The 27,802-nt window shown below is 45.7% G+C and overlaps 2 protein-coding genes across 2 annotated transcripts in view; one reads left to right on the forward strand and one right to left on the reverse strand.

Moving 5' to 3' along the window:
• The window catches only part of bola1 (bolA family member 1), a 112,179-nt gene extending 95,311 nt beyond the window's left edge, over positions 1 to 16,868 (reverse strand). The window contains 1 exon segment of the mRNA XM_052065375.1: positions 16,864 to 16,868. The gene's annotated coding sequence lies outside the window, so the exon portion shown is untranslated.
• ntrk1 (neurotrophic tyrosine kinase, receptor, type 1) lies at positions 70 to 27,758 on the forward strand. Its single transcript, XM_052065397.1, has 17 exons — positions 70 to 651; positions 6,391 to 6,465; positions 7,124 to 7,195; positions 8,546 to 8,614; positions 10,511 to 10,665; positions 12,020 to 12,162; positions 12,255 to 12,393; positions 16,632 to 16,964; positions 17,301 to 17,318; positions 17,403 to 17,461; positions 17,558 to 17,660; positions 19,477 to 19,632; positions 19,789 to 19,919; positions 20,215 to 20,387; positions 24,184 to 24,424; positions 25,035 to 25,193; positions 27,438 to 27,758. The coding sequence occupies exons 1-17, from the start codon at positions 458 to 460 to the stop codon at positions 27,621 to 27,623; spliced, it is 2,406 nt and encodes an 801-aa protein (XP_051921357.1). The 5' UTR covers positions 70 to 457; the 3' UTR covers positions 27,624 to 27,758.
• Positions 27,759 to 27,802: the final 44 nt, after the last annotated feature.

Below are 27,802 nucleotides of genomic sequence, written 5' to 3' on the forward strand. Positions count from 1 at the left end.
TTTTGGGACTTGACATTCATTCCTAGGTTGGCCTTTCCCAGATCGCAAACATCTCAACTGGGAATCTTCCACAGATGACATCTCCACAGCATCAGCATCAACATATCCTGAGCACAAACAAACAAAACAAAAAAAAAATCCCACCCGCTTACTTTCGAAGGTGTCTGGTGACTGTTGCCCCTCCCTTTCTTCCATGGGATGGAGAGGGAAAGAGAGGGAGAAAGAGAGAAGCACCATCCCTCCACCTCCATTGCCACCACCCCCCACCATGTCCCCAGAGGGCCCTTGCACTGCCTCGCCTCGCCTCGCTTGTCTGGCCGCCTGCCGGCCCCTCCCGCTGCTCAGTACAGCTGTGCCTCCGTCCCGGACCCTTGACCAGGCGGGCTCTCCGCTCGTGAGCGCTCATCTTTGGTGACCCGAGGTGAGAGAAGACCCTCACAGCCCCTCCCTTGCGAGAATGGCCATGGCAAAGGGCGCAGCGTCTCTGGTGCTGGCGTTGCCCCTGCTCTTGAGTCTGGCACCGGCGCCCACCCTGGGGGGATGCCCGTCGGCTTGCCGATGCTCTTTCGCGATGCTGCAGTGCCTGGAGCCCAACGGGATCTCCGGCGTGCCGGCTCTGGTGGCCCAAGAGAGCGAGAACGTGACGGAGATGTGAGTATCGCCGGCGTGGAAGACAAGATGGACAGCTCACGCCACGAGCACTTTGACGGAACCGGTTTTGATCTCGGTATAAAATCCAGTTTGGTTTCAGCCGCGTGTTTGCTGGAGTGTCGGTTGAATTTAAAATCAGGGTCTTGGAGTTGGAAGGGGTGACAAGCAACTTTCTTGAGCGTGACTGACTTGAGTATCGCCGATGTGGTTGACAATTCCGAGATGCACTGGATTTGTCTTCGAGGACATCCAGAACAGATCGAGTCAATGCCCAGAGAATTGGGCAGCCTATTTGAGGGTTCCAGTGCTTGTTATAGCTCTGCATCCAGTCGTGCTACCCTTACTTTTAAACCGTGCCTAGATTTTGCACTGAGTTGCGGAGTTCTTTTAAATATGCTCATGGAAGAATCTTTGGCAACTGCTGAAAGTGGGATCCAGGCTCATTGTGGACATTCAGAGGACTTGCAAGAAGCTTGGAGGCCGTCAAGGCTTCACTTATTTTGGTTTTGAAGGGATTGGATGATGCTATGAGATTGTTTGTCAAAAGGTTTTTGTTTTAACTTGTCTTGACAAAGGCACGCTTGTGAACAAGATTTTTTGTTGAATTTATTTGGCCATGTGTTGTTCCACAAATATAAGTACAAAATCTGACATAGCTCAAAGACCAGAAGGACTGAATTTGAAATGAGGGTTCTAGGAGTTGGGAGTGCTGGCTCCAACCATCGATATGACTATGGGGGGCGTAGTTAACAAACAAACCGCAAGGACAGATTGTTTTGATGCAAATGTTTGTGACAGGAACGGAAATTTGAGTTTGTTTTTCGCCGCATGTGTTTCAAAGTATCTGGTGAGTTTGAAATGAAGGTCTTGAGTTGGGGGGCAGACTTCAAATTCTCAATCATGTTCAATGGGCTTCCAAGGTACTTCAAGTGCTCAAACTCCTCATTCCGCAACCGGTGACGCAGCATCAGGAGCAACAGGGCGCTCAGTATCTTGCTCAAGGACACTTTGACATGATCTCAAGTGCTGAGGATCGACCCCGCAACCTTTGGGTTTGGAGACGACCGCTCGAGCACTTTGAGCCAATGTCATGTCACCACCGAGGATGTGAATATCGCCGGCGTCGTTCCACTTTGATGCAACCGTTTAGGCGTTTCTACGCATGAATGATGTATTTGAGATTACGCTCTTGGATTTCCTGTTTGGCTTGGAGGACACCACGTCCACAATTTCCAAAAAAACATTTGAAATATGGACTCGTCAGACCACAGATGTTGGTTTTCTGAAGTGAGTCTGAGACCATGTGGTGATATCCTGTAGACATTGATGTTGGTTTTTGATGCAGTGCCGCCTGAGGGATCGAAGGTCATGGGCATACAATCTTGGTGTTTGGCCTTTTCTCACACACTCACTTACTAAGAGGTGAAACTTGCCCCATTTTTGTTTGTGAACGACTGGGAAGCTCTTTTTAGCAACAATCATGGTATCCAGCCGTTGCCTGTTAAGTCCATTCACCTGTGGGACGTTCCAAACAGGTGTTTGATGAGCATTCCACAACTTTCTCAGCTTGTTGGGAACGTGTTGCAGCCATAACATTCCCCAAGCGAAGGATTATTTGTGGAAAAACAAGAAAGTTTGTCCTTTTGAACACGAAATATCTTGACTTTGTCATATATTGAATTGGATACAGTGAAACTCCTCTACAATGAAATCATGTTTGCAGCAAGAAATTTTTCACAACGGGCGGCTTTTCACTGTAGCAAATTTTATCTCAGATGTAAACACACACACACACACAAAACCGTATGCGTGTACTCTATTTGTATTCTAATACTTAGTGCAGAAATATGAGCATATACTTTTTGGACACTGCATATAGCCAGGGTAGAAAGAAAAAAAAACGGGATAAAAATTGCGAAATTTACAATCAGTATTCACTTTCACTTCCATCAATTTCTTGCATAATGTCTTTTACTTTTGCTTCCTCCATCTTACTTTTATCCTGTCTTCAAGCATGAATGCTCTTCTTTTCTTAACTCCTTCGTCTGAAAAGGTCAGTTTCGTAGCCATTTTAGCAATGCAACGTTCGTAATGCGTCCGAAACTAACAAGAACAAATACTTCCTGGACTACTGTGCACGTGTAAACCAGTGTGGTGGTTGTTGTTGCCGTTTCCGAACGAAGCAGGAGAGGTCGCTGTGGCATGCTGAGGTTGTATTAGACTTTTGCGGAAGGCTTGTTTTCGTTGTCGTGAATCTCGTTGCGAGGTAAGAGCTGAGAAAAAGATTTCGTATAACGGAACACGGGGACTTTTCGTCGTATGGGGAGGAGAAAAGTGGGAATGGCTTTCGTGCATGAAAAATTTTCACACTAGGGGGGATTTTTGCCCATGTAGGTTTCGTTGTACAGGAGTTTCACTGTATATGTGGAACATGACGTGCCAAACTTTGTACTCTGTTTGGACATAATCCATTTGTATGATAGATTGCAGTTCTTGAGGTCAGCAGATAATTACTTGGGTACCATCTGTAATGGCAAACAAACAATTTTTGATACACAAACGATTTTTCAGTTGTCGAGACTTTCGACTGAATTCCTTGCAAACAATCCATTGATGTTTGCCCTGACCTTATTTGTTATTTTGCAAGATGTGGTTGGACTAATAGCAAGAAATGAAGCTTGACTTTCATAGTCCCCCCCCCCCCATCGAGAAGGATTGGTTTGTTTGTCGTCCACTTGGAGATTGCAGGAGTGCTCTGGCGGTCTCTTATGAAAGCATCGCCAAGGTGGAAATGGAAATGTCATTCTCATCAAAGTCACTCACATTGTTCTGCTGGATGTTTTAATTTTTTTTCTTTTTAATTTGATTTAAAAAAAATAAAGACATATTTTCTGAAAAGATGTTTTTGCGGGGAGAGCTTGAAAGTCTTTCTTCCCTCTCACACAATAACATTTTTCTCCGATCCACTTATTGTAATAATAATAATTGTAAGATTTGGGGTTTATTATAACAAGAAGCTTTTACTCGACCGAAGAAGCGGAGAAGGTGGCTGGTCAGATAAATAAATACATTAATAAATCTGTTGACATACTTTTTTTCCCCAAATGACTTGATTCTTATTTTTTCGAGAATTTTTTTGAGGGGAGGAGTGGCGGTGCATTTTTGTAAGATTAAGATGTTTTATTTTTCTATCATCACCCCCCTCCCCAAACAGCATTATTTATGAAAAACGCATCTTTCAACGCTTTACCTGCGAGAGAGAATCAACAGGAGTTGTTTTTTGAGACGCCAAAGTGTACTTTGATGATTGCGGGAGGGCTCGCGTGGCGATATTGTTCTGAAAGCGGCGACTCGCGTTGTAAATGTCGCTGCCGGCAACGCCACGCTGCTTTCTCGCTTTGTTCGGCGCAATTAGGCGGCCCAGCAATTGTCAAGAACTTTTCTGAAACGCTATTTGAGTGGAGTGAATGCATTACTCACACTTCCATCATCGCCGTCAATGTGAGCCACCCACGGCCATTTTGGCGGACTTCTCCTTCCACCCCCCCCCCCCCCCCCCTGCACACATCCCACCTTGCTATCGCACGCTACAGTAAGCGCCCGGCTTCGGAAATCAATAAGCGTGCATTTTCAAAAACAACGGCGGCCGCTATATTACGCGCCGAACAAAAAGCAGAGGCCATTAACGGCATGCCGAGATTCATCATACGCAGAGTTATAAATTCAATTTTGTGAATTGCCGGTCAATGCGCACCCGCCTTCCCCCGGGAACAATAGATGATATACAACCCAATTGGCTCAATCAAATAAGTAAAGGCGATGGGTGATCCTGGGCCCACCTGCCCCTCTAATCACATTACGGCCGAGTAGGCCGATCAAACAGGAACACACACACACACACACACACACACACACACACATACACGCAAAATAAGTTTGGCCTGCTGCTGCTAACAAGCAGGGCGCCCAAAAGTATGCCACACACTGCAGGTATTTTTCTGCATATTTTTAGTTCTTTTTTTGGATTACCGAACCGTCTTGACGCCGCTCATGCTGGAAATAAGTAGCAAGAGAGTGAGGCAGGGTTTTCTGGGGCTGCACCACTCATCACGTTTGACTCTTAGTCACAATTTTGCCGGCCGGAATGAACCTGATTGATGCCGATGTTCGCGTTTCAAAGACGGGCTCCGTCGCACATTCAAACAAGCGAGTCGTCAGACGAACCACCGGGGAGACAACGCATGCTTCAAGCTTGATTAAGTTGGCAAAATTGACAAGTAGAGCACACCAGAGGCAGATGAAGCCAGAGCTGGAAGTCACTGGATGGACTAGTGAGAGTCGAGTCATGGTTGAGAGAAGAAAAGACAGCAAAAAACTGGAGATGAGGAGTGAGAGAGAGAGAGAGAGAGAGCGAGACGGGCCTCCAAAATGATCGACAGTCTTCTGTCGGATTCCGTGCAAGTAAAGTTGAGCGGAATGATTCAGTTAGCGCTTTGTACATTTAAAAGAGCCATCTATTTTTTTTATTGTTGTTTTTTTTTTGCCTTCAATAATTGTGGGCGGCATGGCTCAGTGGTTGTTGGTTAAGTTACTGGTTGGTCCATAATATCTGTCAGGAAATCGGCCAATAAATAAATAAATACATACATACATACATACATTGTTTTCCAGCGTACAGGGAGTTGTTTTCAAATGTCTCAAACTTAATTAAACACAAAGATCCTCAGTCGAGTTTCATGTCACCCGCAGAGATCGGAGGAAAACAACACTTTCTCGGAGGATTTTTCTGATGATATTATTCGTGAGAAATGCATATTTTCTTTCCGGTGTGTCCCTCGTGTTGAGAATTAAAAGCAGAAATCCTCAAAGTGGTGTTGATGGCGTCTTTCAAAAACGGGGGGGGGGGGGGGGAGAGTATGCGGTTCAGCAAGTTTCCAGTTTTTGAATTTTTTCCGATTTTTTTTGTTGTTTGTAATTCTTTGGATGGAAAACCTTCTCCCAAGGATTATGATGATGAAGCAGCAACATGGTGTCGATGAGAAGAAAAAAAGATAAAAATATCAATAATACGAGAAGAGGAGGAGGATGTCCTTCTGGCTGCTGAATTGAGCGACAACTTCAAAATTTTTCCAAGGTGCCACATGTCTGAATGACGGCCACATTCAATGTTCACCACAACACCAATAAGATGAGATATCCTTTCGTCCCCCACTGGGGAAATTTACAGTCCACAGCAGTAGGATTGTGGGTAGAAAGAAGAAAGAAGAAAAACAAAGTGTTTGCATTCACAAAATAAATGTTAACAACAACAGCAAATTTTCACTTGCATTCATTCATTTTCCGAACCGCTTTATCCTCACTTGGTTCGCAGGGGGGGGGGCTGGAGCCGATCCCAGCCGTCTTCGGGCAGTAGGCAGGGGACACCCCGAATTGGTAGCCAGCCAATCGCAGGGCGCACAGAGACGAACAACCATCCACACCCACACTCATCCCTAGGGACAATTTAGAGTGTCCAATCAGCCTGCCATGCATGTTTTTTGGAATGTGGGAGGAAATCGGAGTACCCGGAGAAAACCCACACAGGCCCGGGGAGAACAAGCAAACTCCACACAGGGAGGCCGGAGCTGGAATCGAACCCGGTACCTCTGCACTGTGAAGCCGACGTGCTAACCACTGCACTACCGGGTCGCCCGGCATTGTTTTTCACTCACCGAGTTACATTTCGTACTTTCTCCACAGCTACATTGAAAACCAAGCGGCTCTGGAAAATCTAACGCAAGCGGAGCTGATTAACTACAAAGAGCTAAAAAACCTGTAAGTATCATCAACGTCGTCGTTATTTTGGGGGGGTATTTTTCTGCTTGCTACAAAAGTAAAATAAGAAACTCTGTTGAGGACGCATGGCAAAGCGTGTTGGCACGCTTCGCCGGTCCTTTTTGTGCTAGTTGTACTTTTTCTCGCATAAATACAGAACAACATTATGCTTGTAAGACAATTACTTTTATCACGACAACTTTGTCCCACCACAAATCCCTCCGCCCAAAAAATTTCAATTTTTTTTACAAAACTAACAAACAAAAAAAACTTGCCAGTAATTCACATTCAAAATGTTGCAGTTCATACTCCATACTGAAGGGGGCAGTATGTAGTGTGCACACAGAAGAAAAATACTTCCGCTAGCTGATTTCAATTAAAGACTATAAAAACCGGAGTCAAACATCATTTACATCAAAATTTGGAACATGAGGCAAGTATTGTGTGACAAACAGGTCCTTAGGCAAAGCACAAAAAAAAAACACGTCGAAAAAAAACACTCTTTTTAGATACTCTTCTCCTGCCTCCCGTTGTGACCGAAGCGGGAGCTGGGAATTGTTCTCAGCACTCATTCACACAGGGTGACTACACAAACGGCATTTTCCGCTGAAAACTACGATGACTCGATTTCGAAATTCTGTCCGTGTTTCCCCTGCAGGACAGTGACGTCATGCAAACTGAGACACATCGCCGCCAACGCCTTCCGCCACAACCTGAAGCTACAGTATGTGTAAGTGTGGCTCCCGTGTGGCCAAAGCTTTTGACGACATTTCGACACGCGTTGCCACGGCTTTGCTTCGATAGCGTGCGGAATGAGGCGCTCGCTTTCACTTTCAAGCGCTGCCGCCGTTTCAGGTGGGGGCTCTATCGACACATATTCGACGTACAATTTAGTGCGTTAGCGTTTTGAGCATTGTACCCCAAAACCAGAAGCGGCCCGTTTTGCGAGAAAAATGGACCCATAAAGTTGATTCAACCAATTCCAATCAGAATCAGATTAATAATAGGTAAAGTAAACATAGAAACACAAATTTGATCAATTGATGAATTGTTGCATAACGCAGAGAAAAATAAGGCAAACAGAAATCAATAAAAAACCCATGAAAAAAAATAAACATAATAAAGACAAACCTCCTTAACGATTGCACCAAAATGTCTTTTGAACACACAAAGACATCCTCACACATCACCGGGTAACGTCATTTGTTGCGCTCTGATTACAAGAAATTGTGCGTGAAACTTGATCTCGGTTTCAGTGAGACGACGCCAGATGGTCTTTGTGCATTGATTAGGTTTTTTTGGGGGGTGGGGGGGGCTCGCAGGTGACAAATATAATATGGGGAAAGGAAGAAACACGGGTTTTTTTTGCGTGTTTTGGGTGGCCTTTGGGGATTCGCTGACGTTTGGATAAGCGCGTGGCGCGCCGACAACTTTGGGGGGAAAAGCAAAGACGATGTCCGCCAGTCACCTTTTACTCGCTCACTTTGGCGGATTATTGACAACTGATGCATAATAAATACACTCCACTCAGGCTCCATTATCACTTGATCAATAATTCTACTGGGGGGGGCGGGGCGAGTGGGTTTCAGGGGGAGGCGGGGGGGCATGACTGGTGTTGTGCCCGCAGATGAAAAAACAAACGGTTGTGAAAAGTAAATATTTTCATTTATTGCCAAAATGGGGGGGGGGGGGGGGGGGGGAATCCATCAACGATTTATTTGCTCATAAGAGTGGCAGAGATGAAAATATTTGGTACACCTGCACGCTCTGATAAGAACCAAAGACAACAAAAAAAAAAAACTGGAAACGACGGCAAAATTATGAATGTACTTGAGGGGAAGAAAGAAATTCCCACCCCCCACACACACACACACAAAAATAACCCCAGCTCAAAAATAACCCCCCCAAAAAGGGACTGACACAACCTTGTTTGCTCAAATGAAAAAAAACCACACACAAAACAAGTCGATTTTTGTACAAAATATTTTTGCCAAATAACACTTGGTCAGCCCCCCCCCTTTTTTTACCTCCGTTTGTGCGCTGCCTTTATGAAATGTAAGCAATTGTTTGTTTCTTTCAGGAACCTTGCGTCCAACGCTCTGGAGCACATCTCGTGGCGGGTTTTTCATTTTCTGCCCTTGCTCAACCTGTGAGTGCCTTTCCTTTCCAGTCTCCAACATCACATGCAGCTAATCTGCCTTTCGATAGCTTTTGGATCATTCATTCATTCATTCATCTTCCGAGCCGCTTGATCCTCACGAGGGTCGCGGGGGGTGCTGGAGCCGATCCCAGCCGTCTCCGGGCAGTAGGCGGGGGACACCCTGAATCGGTTGCCAGCCAATCGCAGGGCACACAGAGACGAACAACCATCCACGCTCACACTCACTCCTAGGGACAATTTAGAGCGTCCAATCAGCCTGCCACGCATGTTTTTGGAATGTGGGAGGAAACCGGAGCACCCGGAGAAAACCCACGCAGGCCCGGGGAGAACATGCAAACTCCACACAGGGAGGCCGGAGCTGGAATCGAACCCGGTACCTCTGCACTGTGAAGCCGACGTGCTAACCACTGGACTACCGGGCCTTCCTAAATGCCTTTTTTTCACAAATTCCCCCGCCCCGCCTCTTTAGCTGGCAATTTGTCCGTGGAATCTGTTGAAGAGGGAGCTCGGAATTGGTTCGCGGAGCAGAATTTTTAACTCAAATAAAAAGGAAAAAAAAATCTAAAATATTTACAAGAAAGGGGCGGCCCGGTAGTCCAGTGGTTAGCACGTCGGCTTCACAGTGCAGAGGTACCGGGTTCGATTCCAGCTCCGGCCTCCCTGTGTGGAGTTTGCATGTTCTCCCCGGGCCTGCGTGGGTTTTCTCCGGGTGAACGCACACCCTATGGGGCGGCCGGGTAGTCCAGTGGTTAGCACATCCGCTTCACAGTGCAGAGGTACCGGGTTCGATTCCAGCTCCGGCCTCCCTGTGTGGAGTTTGCATGTTCTCCCCGGGCCTGCGTGGGTTTTCTCCGGGTGCTCCGGTTTCCGCCCACATTCCAAAAATATGCATGGCAGGCTGATTGAACACTCCAAATTGTCCCTAGGTGTGAGTGTGAGTGTGGATGGTTGTTCGTTTCTGTGTGCCCTGCGATTGGCTGGCAACCGATTCAGGGTGTCCCCCGCCTACTGCCCGGAGACAGCTGGGATAGGCTCCAGCACCCCCCGCGACCCTAGTGAGGATCAAGCGGTTAGGAAGATGAATGAATGAATTTACAAGAAAGAGATGACATGGATTGCAAGAAGATAAGGTATCGAATTGTGGTCCAAATATTTCTATTGCTTCAAGTGGAAACGAAGCACGGGGTCAAAGGTTAGATGACGACGACAACATTTCAGACTATTCTAGCATACGTTTGGGGCGGGGGGGTTCAAAACAAAAAGGGGTTTCCCATTGTGTTTGTCGTTTCCTGTTCCCTTTTTTAAAATTCAGCATCCTTTTTCTTTCTTTTTCATATCTTAATGGGTCAAATGCAAACCTTTACGGTTTGACTTCAATTTATTGCGGTTGATGATTTCCGTTCACTCTCACGTCACCTTGCGCCAGCCGCCGCTGTCGTTCAAGCGCGCTACAAATGAAGTGGACTTGAGTTCTTGTGCCGCAGCCTCAAAGATTCATGCATTTTTTTTTTTCTTTTAAACAAATAATATGTATTTGTCATATCAAAGCGAACGTAAAAAGCCCCATCGGCTGTAATTTTGCAGGCCATTTGTGTGCTTCCCTGACGCCGTTAAGAGGCTTTCGGTGCTCACCAGCAGCTTGAAGTGCAGCGCAAAAGAAACATCAAGTGGTGACGTAAAGGTTAAACTATAGCTTCCAGCTGAAGCCGCCGCTTGTTCCCCCGAGCGCTTCTTTTTTTAAACTCCGATAAAAAGTGCGCTTGATTGACAGGCTGCTCTTGAGTGCGTGGGCGTGACATTTTTCCATCGATAATTGCCTGTACGCTTTTATAAAATACATTTGGGAAATGTTCTCTGCTAACGTCTGGTGATTTTCCCCATCAGGGTTTTGGTGGACAACCCTCTGGTTTGCTCGTGTGAACTCCACTGGCTGCAGCAGTGGCAGCGCGGCGAGCGCGGGGAGCCCGATGACCAGCCGCTGACGTGTCGAGACGTCGGACGCGAAGTGCCGCTCAACTCGCTCGTCTTAGACAACTGCAGTGAGTTGCCGGCGTCCATTTGGCGTTTTGCTAACGTCAGCTCCCCCCGAAACCACTTGACATTTGGTGGGCACGTCGAGCGCGAGTAGAACCGCAAAAAAAAAAAAGGAGCCATGTTGTAAAACACACTGGAAGTCGGCCATTTTGGTCAAAAGGTCGGCGTTGTGGGGTCATTTTAGATATTTGGAGGAGTGCATAAAAAACAGACTCGTCTGGATGGATTAGCAAGATATTGTAAATATCGGGGTGAAACGCAAACCAATTCGAATTGGAAAATCTTTTTTGTTTGTTTTTTTGAAAGATGAGTGCATCAAATCGGACCGAACCAAATCTCTCCACTTAGGGATACATTCAGATACGTGTCGAATTGTCTTTGATTAGAAATATATAAATACTAGCTGGTTCGCCGCCCTCTGGGCGGCTCATCAGCTAGTTCCTGCGGAAGGCTGGTAAGGTGGGCCTTCGGCCCACAAAAGTGTTGTTGCTTGGTTCAACTTTTTGTTCATCTTCATTGCTCATCGCGAAAATAAAGAGATGTTTAGCTCTACTAAATAACTAACAATTTTATTGCAATGCTTGTGGGTAGACAACATTTTTTCGCTAAGATACCCGCGCGATCGTAGTGAGCCACTGCCTGAGCGGCGCAGTGGCGACGCGGTGAACTAGGTACGTTTTGAAAATGGACAGACGGAAGGACAGACCGCGTGCGGGACGACGCGCAATATATATATAGAAGATATCTTCGAAGGAAATGGCAATTCATGATTGAATGTCATGTCCTCTTCAGTCCTGCTTTTTATGCCTACGGAAAGCAGCAGCTGATGGTTGATTTAATAACAATCCACCTTTGGGCATGATTGCTACTGTATATTGTCAGATGATAAATTACATTCTCTAATGTGTTTACCGTAATTGCAGAGAGGTAGGTACACTTAAAAAAAATTTTGGGGGGGTGGAAATGTATCGGGATATCTCTATGCTTTTGAAAGTGCTAGTTTTATTCTAAAGTGGATTTAATCACCTTGAAAAAACAAGCGCCATGAATGCGATCCAAACATGCCGAAGGAGTACCGGTATATAAATTAGGTGTTTCTATAGCGCAGATTCCACTTATTGCGAGGAGGGGCGGGGGGCGTGGGGGGTGATCTTGAACATAACCCACATGATAATTGCTGTACACACAGTAGATACAACTCTACAATAATTTTTTTAAAGAAAAAAAAAAAAAGAAAAGGAAAATCAGGCCATTCTTGAAGATTGCCCCTGGTTGCTTTTATTCGCCCAATCTTGTTGCCAGGGAACCAAGACTGAAGTGTTTTTGCAGGCCTCTTAGTGGACTGTGGGCTGTTCTCAGGTCTGCCCGAGGTCACCATTCTGCCCTCCAACAACAAGGTCCAGGAGGGGGGCAATCTCACCTTTGAGTGTCACGTGACAGGAAGTCCCACCCCGCAAGTCAAATGGCGCACACACGCTCTCCGCTCGCGCTTCGTTGCTCAGGTAATGCACGCAGACACACACACACACGCGCACGGGCACACACTCGCCTACTGACGAGAATAACGCGCGGCAATTTTGTCCGTGTGTGACAGGAGAGAATGTGGGGGTCGCCGCTAGAGGTGGTCCTGTACCTCATCAACGTCTCATCTAGTGACAACCTGCACAACCTGACCTGCGAGGCGGAGAACCAGGCCGGGCCCGGGGAGGACGTGGTGCAGCTGGACATTGAGTGTAAGGAGGTGCCCACCGAGTTCGCAATAGAAACAATGCGACATTTCACCATGCCGTCGCGCAATTTTCGGGTAGGCAAAAGTCAAAGAGCCGTGAGTCGGCGTCAGGCTGGAAGCGCCAGTCAAAATGTGGTCGATTTTTATTTATTTATTTTTTCCCAAAAAAGCCACACTATTGGTCAGTTCCCACCTGAGCACTCGTGTCATACTCCCTAAATCACTACAAAGTCGACAGACTTCCAAAACCTGAGCAACCCCACACAAAATATAGATTTAGTTTTTTTTTTTTTCTTCCTCATATCGCCCACCCCCTAATTGTGATCTTTCAAATGCAAAAATGCCCTTGGCATGTGGCAAATGACGCCAGCGTGGCGGTGATGGCTCCGTGCGCTTTCTGCGTAGCTTAATGGAGGTGCCTCAAAGGGAGCCGAGAAGAAGGCGAGGCGCGCCGCGCCACTTCGGTTCTGGAGCAAATGGCCCCCCTCATATAAAAAAAAAGAAGTGTTCTCCCGTTATGTTTCTAATGGAGCTCTCAGTGGTCTGCCACTCACGCGGATGGACAATCATACAAATAAAAAGTGCAGCCGGCAGACATTTAATGCTCGCTGTACAATCGGAGGACAAAAAGGCAAACGTCAACTGGCCTCTTGTTGCTTTGAAACGACCACCTGTTGCCTCCCTTTTCTTTCTAAGGCAAGAAAGTACAGAAGTCCACGTTACGTCGGAAAAAAAAATCTCTTCTGAAAAGAAGTACAGATGCAACTCCTGCACCTAAAGAGCCTGCAATGTGGATTCAGACATCTGTGTCTAAATCAGAGGTGGGCAAACTAAGGCCCGTGGGCCCAATCCGGCCCGTTGATCTTTTTAATCCGGCCCGCCGAAGGTTGGTCCACAATTAAGGTTCCATGTGAATGATTGCATTCATTTCAATTGGACTTGTAATGAGAGGTATTTCACCGCCAGGTGGCGCATTGACTTGAAGTTGCAGAACACTGGGGGGGGGGGGGGGGTCTTTTCGACCACCTAGGACCTCTGTATCACTCTACTTCTACTCTCCTGATCACAACCCATTTGCAGCAATGCACAGGCTAAAATCGGTAATCAACAACACTGTTGTCATTTTTTAAAAAGTATATTAATACAGTACTTTCACGCTTTTGTTCTGTTGATATTTGATATGGACTGTCAACAAATGCAGTTTTTTTTTTTAATGTACCATAGCTCGTGCTGACCTGGCCCTTCTGTCAAATTTTAAAAGTCAATGCGGCCCCCTAGCCAAAAAGTTTGCCCACCCCTGGTCTAAATAGAACACTCATATAACAAGAACTATGTATAGCTGAATTGAGGAGATTAAGCCTTTCATGCACCCTGAAACCTGATAACTTGATAAACCGTCCACCGTCGTAGCCGCTGTCCCGTTATTTGCTCCATTCCATGCGCAAATTTCAGAAAGAAGTCCAAGGGGGGTCAAAAGCCGTCACCGAGTGCTGCGTGGCTGGGGTTGTCATATCTCAAACACCAGGAAGCCAAAAAGACCAAAGGATTGAATGGGCTGAAGGCTCCATGCACGAGCACCAAGGGACAGATAACCAGCGTCGGGGAGGAAAGAAAAAAAAAAATCCCTGATAATTGTGCTCAGATCCAATTTGAGCCTCGCCCTTAATGGATGCTTGCCTCCCACTCCGGAAAAAAAAAAAAAATTGAAAACCCCTCTTCATCCGCCCATGATTGGCAGGCGGCAAAATGCTGCCGATCCATCAACACGACCGCCCCCCTCCCCACCCCATCGGTGGGCGCACACTCGTTAACCTCCGGCCCTTTAATTACCCTTAATTACCTCCCCGAACAGTAACGTGGGTGCTTACTGCTGACTTTTGCCATTGGTTGGCTGCACTCGGGCGGCTCTTGTGCAATCAGGATTCCTCTCTAGCCTACCTTTGCGTTTCTTCGTTAAACACTGCTTTTAAACATCGAAATAAGAACCGAGCGTGTGTCCGTGCTCGTCAATCCTGTCGGCAATGGACGAATTCAACATTCGACGAATGAAAGAAACACTGATTTACGCAGCCGGGCAAATACAACCCCGTTCAAATTGACCTTCGTCAACACATTTTATAGCCAGACCTTTTCAAAATAACATTTGGACCAATCCACCTTTCCAGACCCGCACAATATTGCCTTCGTTAGCAATAAAACCTACCAACACAAAGACCAGATGCTAATCTTTGGCCTGTAAAGAAAAGTGTGTTTCTAGCTTCTCGCTGCACATTGTCTGTTGGCATTTCTGATGCCTAAACTTGGCCCACTTGCAGTGTGTTGGCCTTCTCTCATGCACATTATCAAAAAAAATTTTTTTTTTTATACTACCGGTAAACTAAAATTAAAACAGGAATGTACTCACTGATCATGGTAAGAAATTATTTTTCACTTGGACAATTACCTGCCCAATACAGGTCGACTTCATACAAATGACTCCATATAGTTTCATACTCCGCACTACTGAACTCAACTAAAGTGTTCAAACATCACCAAAAAATAAATATAAAACCACACACAAAACTGCAATGTAACCCCCCCCCCCCCCCCCAATATGATGCACACCTACATTAAGAGTATATTGTTTAAGTGCCGGGGCAGCCCGGTAGTCCAGTGGTTAGCACGTCGGCTTCACAGTGCAGAGGTACCGGGTTCGATTCCAGCTCCGGCCTCCCTGTGTGGAGTTTGCATGGTCTCCCCGGGTCTGCGTGGGTTTTCTCCGGGTGCTCCGGTTTCCTCCCACATTCCAAAAACATGCGTAGCATGCTGATTGAACACTCTAAATTGTCCCTAGTTGTGAGTGTGAGTGCGAATGGTTGTTCGTTTCTGTGTGCCCTGCGATTGGCTGGCAACCGATTCAGGGTGTCCCCCGCCTACTGCCCGAAGACAGCAGGGATAGGCTCCAGCACCCCCGCGACCCTAGTGAGGATCAAGCGGCTCGGAAGATGAATGAATGAATGAATGTTTAAGTGCCTTTTACACCCCCACTTTGACACAATAACTTACATAATAGACTGTTATAATCGTTGTTGAGCAGAAAAGAAAGTTGCTACTTTCCAATAAGATTTCCGGCTATCGCGGGTACTCACTGGGGGGTCGGGTGGAGGGCGTAGAATTCAGCAACTCCTCAGCACTTTTCCAAGCCGGGCGGGGGTCTCTCAAGTGTCTCCTCGGATCATTTCCTGGAAAGTTTTGTGGTTTGCAGATCCACATGTCGACCGGGCTTCATTATTCATGTCGGGGTCAGCACGTGTCTGAAAAACACGGATGGACGACATCGATTCATGGAAACGTCAAAGTAAAAGTGCCCAATCAGCAAACGCTTGCACATATTAGAGAACAGCACACAAATGTTGGACATGCAACACTAGAAATGTGGTCAGAATTAGGCCGCGGTTAGCCCTTTTAAAATCGGCAAGAATTGCCACGTTTTCTTGCAGATTGTGTGACTTTGGCACTAATATGTTTGGATTTTGTGACACTTCAAGCTATGCCAACAAAAAAAAAAAACTGAGAAAGGAGGATTTTGACAACACAATAACCACTTATTTGCAGTGCCGTTGTTGACACTTCCTCACTGCATGGCTATTGTTATATTTTGTTATATATTATGTTATATATTAAATTGTTATATTTGCCAGTCTCTCTCCAAGAACTGCATCGTTTCACTCTCACTATTATTTTTTTTTATCATGCCCTTTGAAGTGTGAGGTGCCTCAATTTGTCCGACTTTCTAATTGTTCACACCATCAATGCGACAAGCCGAAACTGACCATCTAATCTTTATCTTCTACATAAAAGCTGTGCTGATCTACAAATCCAAAGTGATGAGTAAAACTGGCGTTTTACTCATCAGGACAGTTAAATAGAAGCTTGAATTTGCCATGTTGCCTGCTTTAAAAAAAAAAAAAACGGATTTGACTGAGAGATAAACGTCGGTGGTAGTAAACAGTTGGATTCCACCTGATGGCTCTAGATGTCCACTTCCCTCCCTTTCCAACTTGGTGACATTCAACTGCAAATTGGACTCTATTGGAATCCAGGATTCTTATTTAAAAAAATCTATGAAAGGGCAAAGGAGAAATGAAAGGATTGAAAAAATGTCACCAAAGTACAAGGAATGAAGGATTGTAATGAGCCCAAGGGAAAGTGCATCTTGCTTTTTTAATTTTATTCATTTTATTTTTTTTGTGGTGACATCAGTTCCAGCCAAGATCCTGAACCTAAGCGACGCGGTTCAACTCCACCACTGGTGCTTCTCGTTCGTGGTGGACGGCAACCCCGAGGCTAACATCAGCTGGCTGTACGAGGGCGCGGAGCTGAAGGAGACTGCCTTCACGTACACGCAGCTCATCCCGGACTCCAGCGACGGCTCCAGGAAGCACGGCTGCCTGTCGCTGGACAAGCCCACGCACATCAACAACGGGCGCTACACCTTGCTGGTGGACAACAAGCTGGGCAAAGACAACGCCACCGCCATCGGCAAGTTCATGGACAACCCCTTCGGACTCTTTGACCCCGAGGGCATCATTCCCGGTGGGTTCTTTTGCTTGTCGTGCTCATCCTTTTGTTTGTTATTTGTTTGTGTCCCATCCCATTTGACCACTGAAATTCACTTGAATGCCCCAAAAAATGCATTTTTTAATAGAAAAAAAAAAATCAAAATAGTAGAGATGCATGTAATAGAGAAATGGATGGGGGTGCGCTTGATGATAAGTGTTGACAGGAAGTCGGCTTGCATTGCTCCCATCTTTTCAAGTGGTTATCGGCGAATTGAGCAACGGCTACTTTCAAAGAAAAATAGTCCACACGTGTTCATTTGCTGTGCGTTTTTGTCCACTTATTCATTTTCTTTGTTTCCCCACATGCAAGTCATCAACTTGGATCCAAGTGAGTCACCGTAATAACTTTTAAGAGCAACTTTTCTTCCGTAAAAAGAACGGAAATGACTGACGGCCTGCTGTCCCTGCACAGTTCCCACCAACAAATCCGTCATGGACGTGACCGAGAACCTGGAGAGTCGAGTCTTTGTGGTCTGTTATTATTTTCATGATAATGATTTCAAAAAAAAAAAAGAAAAGAAAAAGGCGATGCACCTTTGACTCAATTGAATGAATTCTACCCGTCAGGTGTCAGTGGCCGTGGGTCTGGCTGTGTTTGCGTGCGCCTTCCTGCTGGTCACCATGTTGGTGATCAACAAATGCGGGCACAACTCTAAATTCGGCATTCACCGTAAGTTGGAAAGCAAACTTTTGGGAAACTTTACAAAACAAATATATGGAAAATATCCATTCATTACCCAAACCACTTGGGTGTATGTAAACATTTGTAACATGCCATTTACATTTGTAACATGTCTCCGATTTATGTCCAAAGATATATGTGACTTGTAGAGGAGGCTAATAACAAATGTGTAAATAAAAAAAATACATAAACGTAATAGTTTATAAATATTCAGGTTTTGTAGCTGTAAAAATGTTAGCTAGCTAGCAAGGTTAAGACTTTTACAGCTACAAAAATGTTAGCTAGCTAGCAAGGTTAAGATTTTTACAGCTACAAAACTTGAATATTTATAACCTATTACGTTTATGTATTTATTTTTTTTATTTACACATTTGTTATTAGCCTCCTCTACAAGTCACATATCTTTGGACATAAATCAGAGACATGTTACAAATGTAAAAGGCATGTAGCTAGCTAGCTAGCCACCCACCTCCAAATCATTCAACATGTCATTAATGATGCTATTATTGGTCCGATTTTAATGCTACGAATAATTTTAAATGTGGAATTCAGGGGTTAAAAGGCGTGATGATGAAATTGGTCCTCACGACTGTCAGATTGTAGGTGAGGGGTGAGGCGAGACTGAGTCATATCTGGCTGAGCTGTAAGTTTGCGAAGGCTGCGCCGAGAGTGCCTTAATTACCGTAAGAGAGCAGAAAACCTCCCTTGGCTGCGGCCATGCGGTGCGGGGCCATTAAAGATGATGGATGGAATGACGGACAGACGCACGGCGAGATGGCACGCGGCCCAACCCTAGCTCGTACATTTACACTTTTGCCTAAGTGGCTGTGATTGCCTAAGTGGAGCGTTCCATGGTTTCTTCCTTCCGTCTGTCCGTCCGTCCGTGTGTGTGCTCGCTCCCTCGGCTGGCTTTTGTTGATTCCATTTCCAAGCCTCTTGGACCCTGGAGGTTGTACGCCAGGACTATTTAGGCCAGGCTCGTTTGGCCTTTTATGGGCTTCACGTGACATATTTTTGCTTCGGCGGCACCCTGATTGCCGCGCTGATCACGGCCATTATTCGCGCCGCGCCAACAAAACGAGCGCTTTTCCAGAAATTGGTGCGCAATTGCCACGTGCTGTTGGCGCAATAATCACCAACACTTGGGTGGCAAAAGAGCTCGTGCTCAACAACACAAGTATGGATAGTGGTCAAAGTAAAGTTGGGGAGAAAATTCAAATTCTAGATAATACTTGGCCTCAAAAAAAGCTGATTAAGTCCAACAAAAGTCAAAAGACTTCCTCTCAATTACATATGATACCCGTTTTAAGTTGACAGTGAAGACAAAAAATGTGATTTTATATTTTTAAACCGAGCTAGCAAACCTTGGCTCAGCTTTTTTTATGTTCGCAAATACGGTAACTAATGATAATTTGAATCTTCGATTAATCTCATTTTGCGATTAATCGATAAGTAGGATTAATACAATACTTGCACTCACATCCTTTTTTTTCCATGCGTGTTGAAAAAAATATATACAAAATTTTCACTTCTCGTAAGACCCCAAGATCTCAACCAAGGTCGCCACTGCAATTTACTTTTCCATGTTTGGTTATTTTGATTAATTGGTTATTAAGTGATTAATTGACAAGAATGCTCACACTGAAGTAACTGCTTAGAAACAGCGTTTAGCTTCAAATTGTCAAAAGCCTCAAAAATTTCAGCCTCACAAGAGTAAATATAATTTATACTGAATAATAATGAAGTGAACCTGCTGGCTGGCTCGGGGTGTGTGACCCCTGTGGGCGACCTTCCGGCGCCTTAGGTTCGTCCGTGCTGGGCACCGAGGACGACCTGGCCATGTCGCTGCGCTTCATGAACTTGGGGAGCAGCCCGCCTTCCTCGGACGAAGATTCGGGGCTGTCCAGCTTCGTGGAGAACCCGCAGTACTTCTGTGGCATCATCAAAGACAAAGACATGTGTGAGTCATTCCAAGTTCAATTAAAACACATTTCAGGAATGTCGCACATGTGTGTGTCTGTGTGTGTGGGTGGGGGGGGGTGATGCTTGTTACAATTCCAAGCATCCGTTTTTTGTTCATTCTGTTCCCCTCCCCACCCCAACCCCCGCCCACCAGGCGTCCAGCACATCAAGCGTGCAGACATCGTGCTGAAGTGGGAGCTGGGCGAGGGCGCTTTCGGCAAAGTCTACCTGGCGGAGTGCGCCAACCTCAGCCCCAACAACGACAAGATGTTGGTCGCCATCAAGGTGAGTGCGTCGGACATCTTTTCTGTCTCTTCTTCAGCCTGATAATGACACTGCATTTACAATGAGTAAAGCTCAGTGCTGCCTGGCGTGATGTGGTGCAATGTGGTACTGCAACTGTAAATTCCAACTCTCCTGTTGACAGTTAAATTAAAAAAAAAGGACAAGCAAAACATTCACTTCGGGAAAAAACTGTACGTTTTATTTGTTCATGTCCCACTCGGGAGCCCGACCCCGGTGATGGCAAGCATTCGCTGATTATTGGCATCCAGCTTTAAAGGTTCCTGTTTGGCGTTAGACCCTGAAGGACGCCAACGAGTCCACCCGGCAGGACTTCCAGAGGGAGGCGGAGCTCCTGACGGTTCTGCAGCATCAGCACATCGTGCGTTTCTATGGCGTGTGCACAGACGGAGAGCCGCTAGCCATGGTCTTTGAGTACATGCGTCACGGCGACCTCAATCGCTTCCTCCGGTATGTCCACATTTTCATCTCCAAACACACGCCCGAAACTGTCCACTAGGCTCCATATTCAATGAATACCTCCCTGATTATATATCTATATATTCATCCATTAATAACCTCGAAAAAGGATTTCCCATGGAAGTCCGATTCACAAATACATTTAAATGGTTCCATAAAATTTCCAGAGAAAAATATTTCCAAAATATATCTCAAGAAGTGTTTACAGATAAAAAGATATGTTTTCAATCAAATAGTCATTCATTTCAATGGAAAAAAAAAACTGTAGGTGTAAATATCCAAAACAGCCTTGCTCAACCTGATTAAAGTACAATTTCTATTTAAACTGATATTATATTAATTAGGGCGGCCCGGTAGTCCAGTGGTTAGCACGTCGGCTTCACAGTGCAGAGGTACCGGGTTCGATTCCAGCTTCAGCCTCCCTGTGTGGAGTTTGCATGTTCTCCCCGGGCCTGCGTGGGTTTTCCCCGGGTGCTCCGGTTTCCTCCCACATTCCCAAAAACATGCGTGGCAGGCTGATTGAACACTCTAAATTGTCCCTAGGTGTGAGTGTGAGTGCGAATGGTTGTTCGTTTCTGTGTGCCCTGCGATTGGCTGGCAACCGATTCAGGGTGTCCCCCGCCTACTGCCCGAAGACAGCTGGGATAGGCTCCAGCACCCCCCGCGACCCTAGTGAGGATCAAGCGGCTCGGAAGATGAATGAATGAATGAATGAATGAATTATGTTAATTTTCAAGGGAAACATACATGTACAAATGCTAAATATTGCCCAGATAAACATGATAAATGTAATACTCACCAATAAACTGATACATGTATGTAAAGCAATAGAGCACCTTTCTTCATTTCTTCTTCAGTTTAATGTCTGGTACCACAAAAAAAAAATTATATATATATATATATATATATATATATATCTTCCGAGCCGCTTGATCCTCACTAGGGTCGCGGGGGGTGCTGGAGCCTATCCCAGCTGTCTTCGGGCAGCAGGCGGGCGACACCCTGAATTGGTTGCCAGCCAATCGCAGGGCACACAGACACGAACAACCATCCACGCCCACACTCACACCTAGGGACAATTTAGAGTGTTCAATCAGCCTGCCATGCATGTTTTTGGAATGTGGGAGGAAACCGGAGCACCCGGAGAAAACCCACGCAGGCCCGGGGAGAACATGCAAACTCCACACAGGGAGGCCGGAGCTGGAATCGAACCCGGTACCTCTGCACTGTGAAGCTGACGTGCTAACCACTGGACTACCGGGCCGCCTTATATATATATATACACACACACACACACACACACACACACACACATATAGAGAGAGAGAGATTTTTGTAATTGTTAGTCACTGACACAAAATAAGAAATATGCGCACACACACAAATACACCTCAAATCTGTTCAGCTATTTTAGTGTTGAATTGTGCTTCCCCCATTTGTAAATCAAAATTCTGTTTGCTTTATTTTTTTGTTAATGGCCGTTTATACATTTTGAGCAAACATGTTAAGAGGTTGCGAGGATGTGCTAAAATGATTCCAAGGCTCCTTAATAACTGCCATTATTTCTGATTAGGCCTCTTTAGGATGCTGTGCAACTTTGTGTGGTCTTGGCAAAAAAAACCACAAAGATAAAAAAAGCAGCTCAAAAGTTTCTGTGAAACATTTGTGCTGCCAAGACTCAGGCTCAATGCAATTTTGCTGTAGGTCAACAGTCGATGTACCTGCACAGATGTCTAGAATACAATGCAGAACTCGCACCGTTTCTTACTGTCCGTCCATCTCATCTGCATGATTTGAATTTGGTCGCAATCTGACAAACATGCCAGAAATGGACAAAACAACACAAATATGGTCGCCTTGGACTGAAAAAAAGAACGAAACCAAAATGGCTAAGCTGTCATTCCTTGTGAGGGTTATAGAGAAGTTTTAGTGGGTCGATTCATAGTAGATTTGCTTACCAAATTGGTAAGCCTAAAAAAATAATAATAATTAAAAAACAAGTCCTAAAACAGCAGCTTCAAACCAAACAAGGATTTTTTTCGTGCATCGTTTCTTGACTTTTTTGTGGGGTCTACTCATGGTGGGCACGCCTACCAAATTTCAAGTCAAAGTGGCTTTGGGGCTTGATTTTCAAAAAGGCATGTTTCATTTTCAAAATGGCAGCTTCAAAACAAAATGCCAAACTTCTCGTGGTTTTCACGGCATGACTTGAGAATTTTTGGTCGGTCCGCCTATCAAATTTTAAGTTGCTAAGTCAGAACTGTTTCAAGGACTTAATTTTCTTTTTTTAAGACAAGACTGCAATACTTCTCGATGACGGGTAGCCTGGAAAATGAGCCTAATTCGGCAACTTTTCAAGCACGTATTCTTGAGACTTTTTTTGTACGTCTACTCATGATAGACGTGCCAACCAAATGACAAGTTTTCAAGTCAAATTGGTTTCAGGGACTGCACTTTTAAAAAGGTTGCTATCCATTGAAGGGAGGCCTCAAAAATGGGCCGAAAATGACAGACTTGTGTGTTTTTTTTTTCAAGCATGGCTTCTCGAGACTTTTTTGTGGGTCTAGTGATAATAGACATGCCAAACAACTTTGATTTTAAAATTTTGCAATGTATCTAAAAAAAATTCAAGGATCAATCATTCATTTTCTGTGAACAATGAGTTCGAAATAAACAACTGGATTGAATACAAACAACCGTTTTGCTTTTGTTTTTGTCATTTTGGCCTTGGCGCAGGTGCACGTCTGAGTGATTCCACAAAAAATATATATATATAATAATAATAATACAGCTTCAGAAAAATTCTGGGTCAAGATTTGCACATGGCAACGTTTCAGGCAGCCGTCTCATGACATCAAACAGCATGCGATTAATTCGCGACATTCGATGCGAGTTTCAAACGTTGACCAATTAGAAGCTCATCACCTGGGGGAAACCTCGGCGGGATCAGCTGGTCTTGACGCCAGGTGCCCTCCGACGCCAGGCAGATTGGCGGCGTAAAAAAACCCCACCCGAAATCACATTTGGGCCCAGGGCGTCCCACTGTGCAGCTGCGTTCCCACCGTGCCACCTGCCCGCTAAACTAATAGTGAGCGCATTTGGGTTGGACTCGGACGAAAGCGTGGGTGTCGCCAACTGTCGCATTATCGCCCATCAGTCGGAACAGGATGCGCTGCGAGACGCGGGTGTCACCATTAACCCTTTGCGATGTACACTTCACGGCCGTGTTGGGAATCATTCACTCATTTCCATTTCCTTCATCGTTGTGTAGCGGACCACCACTGAAAATCACTTTGTAGCGATTCACAAGTCGGAAATGAGTGAATGATTCCGCAAATAGACAACGAATGGATCAATACATTTCCTCGTTGGATCAGAATTGACATCGGAACGGTCATCATCATGCAGGTGACATTGAGAGACAGACCAAGATGGCCCCTGACAAATTCCCATAGCTTCGAGTGACATCTGCAGCTTTGAGACTGGAAGAGTCACAGAAAGGCAAGCGCTTGAAAATGTTTATGGATCAAACACCCGTTGTCAATGTTGCCTGGCGGCTACTTGAAAGAGAACAGCAAGTTATGTCGAAGACACGGAAACGGTCAGCGCTTGCCCGTTCACAAGTTTACAGAAGGTCAACTTTACTTCATTGCAAAATTTCATCCGAAGCCCCGTCTCACCATATTTACAGTGTACCTTTGATATCGACAAACACGTATACGTTCGCCTGCTTGTAGTTGAAAACAAGGTCTGGAATGTTGTTCAAAACGCCTCCGGTGTCCCGCAGGGCTCACGGACCCGACGCTCGGATGCTGGAGGAGTGCAAGATGGCGACGCTGGGCGAGCTGACCGTGCCTCAGATGCTGCACATTGCGGCCCAGATCGCGTCGGGGATGGTTTACTTGGCCTCGCTGCACTTTGTTCACCGAGACCTGGCCACGCGCAACTGCCTGGTCGGAGAAGGCCTGGTGGTCAAAATCGGAGACTTTGGCATGTCGCGGGACATCTACAGCACCGATTATTATCGGGTGAGTAAGGCTTCGTAAAGTACACATTTGGTGTGGTTTAGTATTCGTGTTTTCGGGCAAGGATCCGCATTCAAATTTGTGTCAAACTCATTTTTTGTCGCGGGCCACTTTGGAGTTACGGCTTCTCTCAGACGGATAAACGTTATTTATTACCCACGACAATTTGACATTTTGGTACAGATTTCAGCAAAAATCATGAAAGTTGACACACATGATTTGCTCCCGCGGGCCACATAAAATGACGTTTGGGGCCGGACCTGGCCCCCGGGCCTTAACTTTGACACTATTGGTTTAGTGGGTTAAGATTAAAGTTGTGTGTTTGGATTTGAAATGAAGAGCTCAGGGTTTATGTTAAGGTTAAGTTTCGTGTTTAGGTTTAGGATTAAGAGTTCGGGATTGGGGTTAGTGGAATCAGATTAGAGTTAGCGCGCTTGAGGTTGGGGTTCATCTCATGGGAATGAGTATAATTGATTGTTTGGCGAATTCACTCCTGAGCAACAGTGACTCATGATCACCCCCTGGAGGACCAAAGCGGCACTACTACAAATGCCTTTTTGACCATCATGATGGCGTTTGCGTTGACGGCATAAAGTTGTGATTCCGCTTTTAGGTGGGAGGCCGCACCATGCTGCCAATCCGCTGGATGCCGCCCGAGAGCATCATGTACAGGAAGTTTACGACGGAGAGCGACATTTGGAGCTTCGGCGTGGTCCTCTGGGAGATCTTCACGTATGGCAAACAGCCCTGGTACCAGCTGTCCAACAGCGAGGTGAGTGGCGTGCTCATCACGCCAACGGTGAATTGCAAAAGCGGAAGGAAAAAAAAAAAAAAAGAAATCGCTGCATGTTTGGGAAAACTGGCCTTTTTTACGTCCCAGAAAGAAAATCAAGCACACACAGCCGTTCCATTTATACAAAGCGTCTTGCGTTCTTACAATGACTGTATTTGGTGACTTCACAAGACTGTACTCTGCATCTTGCTATTAAGAAATGGCTATTTTTTTTTTGCCTAAAATGGCCGCCACATCCCACAATGCAATACAAAAGTTGTGCTGCAATGTGGCATTTGGCGGACATTTAAGGCTCGCAGTTACCCAAGTCATCATAACCATGACTGTACACCGCACGTTTTGCAACTCAACTCCATTATTTCATCATCACAAACATTGTTTTCACCTCTTTCTATAGTGGATATAATTTAATTTCTTAACCACAAAACGATCAAAACAACAAACATGATCTATTATCTATCGATATCTTATTTCACCAGATGTAGACATGCTAACGCTAGTAGCCGTCAAACGCAAGTAGTAGTAAAAAACAAAAACCAAAAAAAAACACGCGTTTGAGGTCATATAACAAAATGAAACTTTTAAACATGATAACATTGCGTTTGTCTATTCTCCATCAAATCTCAGAAGAAGAAATCCAACTGTAATCTATTGTACTTATTTCACCAGTTGTAGACATGCTTACGCTAGTTGCCGTACGCAAATGTTCCTTTCGAAACAGCCGGCTTTGATATTTATATGTTGCATTCATTGGTCAAAGAGTTGACGGGAGGCACTCTCACAAATGTGATCTCGTAATTGGAAGTATCGCCTTTTCTAGCAGCTAAGCTTCGGAAGCCGTTTTGCATCGGCCACAGCCGCCCCGGGGCATGCTAATGAGCGCGTCGGTACGCGCCTACGGCCACCGCCAAACACATTCACACCCACGCTGATTGGCGTGCATCAGAATAGCACGTAAATCCAGAAATCAAGTCAATCGTCCGTGTGTTTATTGGAGTCTTGTGCGAGTGTTGCTCGGAGCCCCTCCGTCTGCCCCTTAAATCAAATCAATAATAGCGTCGTGGAGTGGAGCAGTCCCAAGAAAACCAGTGTGTCCCTTTCAAAGAGCCGCGGAACCACCGCCAGCGTCTCGCCTTTCAAGAGCAGACTGGATCGCCTTCCATCCTAATCTAATCACCTCGTGTCTCGGCAGCATTAATCTGGTTAATCCGCTCTGCGAGGGACAGGTGAAGTGATTTTGTGAAATCGGGACCCGGAGTGTGTGGAAAGCGCCGACAAACATGAGTCCATGAGTGGTCTCAGAAAACAAAGTGACTGTGTCTATTACTGTAGTCTTTTATGACCTGGGACACTCTCGGTCTTATTGAGCTTTCAATAAATCACACTGCACCGACAAAACAGAACAAATTCTCCAAGGTTGAAGGGAGGCTTTGAACTGGAAAAGAATGACCCAAGGCAGATGGCCTTTGAATCCATGAATGCAAACCATTACCCACTGGGCATCAATCTCACTCAGCTCTAAGAACCCGACGAATCTTTGAGAATGTGTTGATGTTTTGGGGACTTAATAGGGTGAGGTAGTTCAGAAGACGCCTCGATATTGAGGTCTACGGAATAGCGACCCACGCAGGCCTTCTCTATGACTTGCATTAGCCACTGGAACACAAGCTCAGGGTTCTCAGAAGCCTCGAGGACAGAGCAGAGAAGATCCCTACCAGCGACAAGACAAGACAGAAGAAGCAGACTCCTGTCGGGACCATCCGAACTGGGGACTTTGTCAAGTTCACTTGGAGCAGAAAGGCCACAAACACCCGAGCCCGCAGAATTGGGAGGTGGAATGTGCTGCGTCTTTCCATGGTCGCTTTGGCAAAGAACTTGAGTTTAAGATAGGGCTTCAAGTTTTGGATTAGGGTTCCAAGTTTCAAGATAGGGTTTTAAGGTTTGCAAATAGAATTTGTGTTCCATGTTTTGGTTTTAAAGGGTGTCAGGGTCTCCATTGAGGGTTCGGTTTATAACTTACATTTCAAGTGATGGGTAAGGGTTTCAATTTAGGGTTTCCGTTGGTTTCATGTTAAGGTCTCAAGATGGCGTCTGGAGAGGTGGTTCGAATGTAAAGTCTCATGTTGGGTTTTCAAATTGTGGCTTCGAGAAATAAATAAATAGACGAGCGAAATCCGCTGAAAGTGGCTAACGTCTGCCGTTGCGTTGCGCTGCCCCCCGCAGGCCATCGAGTGCATCACGCAGGGCCGCGAACTGGAGCGTCCCCGCACGTGCCCAAAACAAGTTTACCTACTGATGCGCGGCTGCTGGCAGCGAGAACCTCAGCAGAGAACGCTCATCAAAGACATCCACGCTCGCCTCCTCGCCCTCGTCAAGAACCCGCCCGTCTACCTCCACATCCTCGCTTAGACGCCGCCGCAGCTCGCACCACTTTCGGCCCCAGACAACTTTGCGTAATAGCATCTTTGTCTTTACCAGCGAGGCAACTCGGCATACTCGTAAAATGACTGTGCCATACTAGTAACCTTTTTGAGGAACTTCACTAGTCGGGACAGTTGCTTTACTAGTGGGCTGAATTGTATTATTTC

This window comes from Hippocampus zosterae, chromosome 5 (assembly GCF_025434085.1).
Source record: "Hippocampus zosterae strain Florida chromosome 5, ASM2543408v3, whole genome shotgun sequence".
NCBI classification, from domain to species: domain Eukaryota; kingdom Metazoa; phylum Chordata; class Actinopteri; order Syngnathiformes; family Syngnathidae; genus Hippocampus; species Hippocampus zosterae.